The sequence below is a fragment of the Poecilia reticulata genome, linkage group LG9, assembly GCF_000633615.1.
Source record: "Poecilia reticulata strain Guanapo linkage group LG9, Guppy_female_1.0+MT, whole genome shotgun sequence".
In the NCBI taxonomy this organism is placed as follows: Eukaryota; Metazoa; Chordata; class Actinopteri; order Cyprinodontiformes; family Poeciliidae; genus Poecilia; species Poecilia reticulata.
This window is the reverse complement of record NC_024339.1, coordinates 7,775,549-7,779,192: the sequence shown is the minus strand read 5'-3', so window position 1 is coordinate 7,779,192 and position 3,644 is coordinate 7,775,549. Positions and strand designations below refer to the sequence as shown.

Below are 3,644 nucleotides of genomic sequence, written 5' to 3'. Positions count from 1 at the left end.
TCCACTTTAGTTTCTTTCCTGTTGCTACATTTATTTTATCGTTTATTGACGCTCACCATCAGTAATCTCATCACCTGCTGCGCCGCCTAATCGTCATGTGTTTCACATCATGTGTTGATTTTTTCACTGTTCAGTGTCGGATTCTCTGTTTTTATGCCATAATTCACATCTAGTTCGTGGCTCCGTTTTATGTCCCGCTTCTCCTGTTTCAGAGTTTTGCGCAATGTGCGCGTCTTTTTTTAAGCCCCTAAGGTGCAGAGCGGTCGGGAAGAGAATCGATGGGGAAAAGGCAGACTGACATAAACCTTTTAAAACAACGGAAACAATTTCTGCATTCTGATTATTGAAATTTAAAAGTGCTGTGTTGTTCTATCACCCCCGTTTCATACCGGACCACTTACAGCACCGTGTTAACGCTATAAAATGAAGGTTTCACCCATGGAGGGATTTCTTTATTTCTTTATTTAAATGGGTTCATTTTTCAGAGGGATACACAGTGAGGGTATCATGATTTTAGCTAACAGTAGCAGGAGAACGGAGCTGCGCCAAGAAGCTAACAGAAGCTACAAACACTGAATAGAAGAAGAGCTGCYATCGATACAAGCATGGTTTATTGTTACACAATACAGTTTTACCAAGTTGCTCAAAGTCTAAACTGGCATTGTTGTGCATTTAAGGTGTAAAGTTTACCTTCGACCAAACGCCCCCCAAAGGCATCCCAGGCCCCCCTTTTGTAAAAATGTCCGCCAGCGCCCCCTGCCGTCCTCTGAACGCCCCTGGGGGGCGGTACCGCCCACGTTGAGAACCGCTATTATAGTTGGATCACAGCTGGTAGCTACGAAGGTGTCCCGAACATTCAATCGTAAGCCAACTTCGTTCAAACTATAAAAACTCCCGACGGTGAAGCTCTGAGTCCATGAGAGCCGCCAACTGAAACACGTTCTGTCTGAGCGGCCACACGAGAACTAAAGTCAGGAGTAATAACACTATTTTCTAATGAAGTTAACGAGCTTCAGCTTATTGATAACCCGTTAGTAGGTCGCCATCTTTCTTGAAGCAAAGTATGGGTGTGACGCACTAACCAACCAATTGGGGAAGTTGTAGCCTGATGACGTGCCTCTCCTGATTTGCATTTATTTTTTTTCCTAAGTTTTGCGGGGAAATAGAATGTGATAAATAAGAAAATAAGGAAATACTAAATGAATAAGGGGAATTGGAAAATGGGAAAAGTAAAGATTTTTCAAACAAATGTTGAATGAAAAATAGATAAAAGAAAATTGGGTAAATAAAAAAGGGATATATGAGAAATTGATTAATGAAACTGGGAAATAGAAAATCGGGTTAATGGAAAAAGGAAATCAAAAAATGTTAAATTAAAAAATAGATTAATGAAAAGTGGGTAAATGAAAAATAGATAAATGAAAAAAGGGAAATTGAGAAATTGATAATATGAAAAATAAATAAATGAAAAATTGGGTTAATGAAAAAGCTAAATTATTTATTTAACAAATTATTTATTTATTTCACTCATTTTCTTCATTTTTTGATTTATTTTACTCATTTTTTATTTATTTTACCCATTTATTTATTTAATTTTGGCTGAAATGGCGAAATGGCTCTCCATACTAGCCGCTTTCTTTGGGGAACAAATCAATATAATGGAATTTACCTGAAGATGTCCTCAATGTGTCAAGCAAAGAACAGTAAGACTCATTTATCTGGAAGTTCATTTATCAACGAACTTATGAACTTAGTAAAAGTTAGGAATATGAGACGTGTTGTTAGTAAATTTCTGGGGTTAAAGCAAAAATAAAGTTTTTTTTCCCCCAGGTCTAACTGTTTTGTGACGGTGCTAATGCTAAGCTAAAACTTGCTAGTAGGCTGAACTCGTCAACCCTGAGGCAGCTGTTACTGATTAACAGCACATCTTAGCTGCTGTTGGCTTTAAAAAAGGTTTACACTAAACCTTTTTAATATAGATTTAAAAACGTTATTCCAATTTCCGTAACATGTTGTGTTTGGGCTTGTATAGCCACAGCTCTAACGTTTAAGGGCTTAAATGTATATTGAGAAAAAACAATCTGACTTTATGAATATTAAATATATGCTCGTATTCTGTTTATAAAGTGTTGGTTGCTGGTGGTGTTCAGTAGGCTACATTAATCTGTTTTATTACTAAAAAAAAACCCTGAGCTGACAAATATTGCCTGTGTAAAAACAGAATAGTGTAACTAATTATTTTGACTACTTCATTAAAATTGGGTTACAAATTATTTATAGTAAAACTATTGTATTAACATTTAAAAATTTGTTCTGATTTAACTCATTTGTATTTCAACTTACAATTTGATTATTATTTAAAACACTGAGTTTAAAAATCTGTTCAAATAAAAATATGCATATCTTGTCATACATATATTTTCTTTTAAAAGCCTTAATTAAAGATTTTGTCTTGTCTGCGTAATGTCTGACATTTAAGTATTCTTGTGGGCCTCCATTTAAAATCTAGAAGTTATAAACTATTCCTTGCATCTCCTGAAACATTTGCTTTTATCTATCCATCTATATATAAATGAGGTTGTGATTTGAGATCTTTCTGGAGATGTGTCTGTTCTGAGGCGAAGCTTCCCGACGATCTAAATGCAGAGCCAACAGTGTTCCCATTCCCCGGCTTTAATTAATATGCAGGCTGTGCTCGTGGGAACAATGAGGACCAGTTCGGTGTGGGCTGCGGAGTGTCACTCGGTGGCCAGGAGAGGGCATCTCAAGTCCTGAAAACGGAGCACCAGCCAACCAGCAGCCTCCGTCCTCCTCTTCCACACGCAGGAGCATCATTCCTGTTGCTATATAACTGATTTATTCTCGGTGTCACGGCCAACGCGTCTAATCCACAAAGCCGCCTGCACCTTCCTCTCTCTTCACCTCCCCTTCCTCCCCGCCTCCCCCACGCCTGAAGCAGGATACCGCAACTTGTCGTCTTCGGACCGCGCAGTTCAGTTCCTCTCCAAACTGCTCCGCTCGCTCGCTCGCTCGCTCTCTTCCTACTGTCTTTTACGCAACTTAGAATCAACAATTGGTGACTCTGTGATTGGAGAGCATCCTCCAGCCTCCCACAGCGTGCGCTGGAGAGTGCCAGCATCATCATCATCATCATCATCATCATCATGGCTCTACGAGCTTGAGCGCTTTCCTTCCCATCCTTGGTTGAGGCGGCAGGCGGAAGACAAGAATGCGGGACCGAGCTGATGTGGTGCGGTAAACTACACGGACCAGAGAGGTTGATGTGCACCTTGAGGGAGCCGCGGTCCTCTCCGACAGGTGCGCGGCTGTGAGCGCAGCGGGAGGGGGAGGTTTGACTTCGGCGCAAAGTGCGTGCGTTTCCCGTGCTCGCATGTGCAAACTATTTGGGCAAAACGCCGAGTGCGTCTAACATGTGGAGCCGGAACGCATCCGGAAGACATCCCTGGGCATGAGGAAAGGCAGACGTCGTACAAGTATGGGTATGTTCACTCTTCCCGAGCCTTGCGCTGTGTGTCTGAGTACAGTTTTAATTAAAGGTGTTATTGGTGGTGCCCTTAACATCATGCGGTGTCTGAATGATCACTGCAGGCTGGGGTAATTTCAAGGAGGCTTTTCTCTTTGGG

The 3,644-nt window shown here is 40.9% G+C and overlaps 1 protein-coding gene across 3 annotated transcripts in view; it reads left to right on the top strand.

Annotated features, from left to right (window-relative positions):
• Nucleotides 1-2,593: 2,593 nt before the first annotated feature.
• LOC103469684 (leucine-rich repeat transmembrane neuronal protein 4) overlaps nucleotides 2,594-3,644 on the top strand; it is an 81,347-nt gene continuing 80,296 nt past the window's right edge. The window contains exon 1 of one of the 3 annotated variants that reach the window (XM_008417536.2): nucleotides 2,594-3,500. In XM_008417536.2, coding sequence (XP_008415758.1) covers nucleotides 3,470-3,500 — 31 coding nt within the window. In that variant the 5' untranslated portion in view covers nucleotides 2,594-3,469. The remainder of the gene's footprint in view (nucleotides 3,501-3,644) is intronic. The other 2 variants (XM_008417538.2, XM_008417537.2) reach the window with 2 other exon arrangements.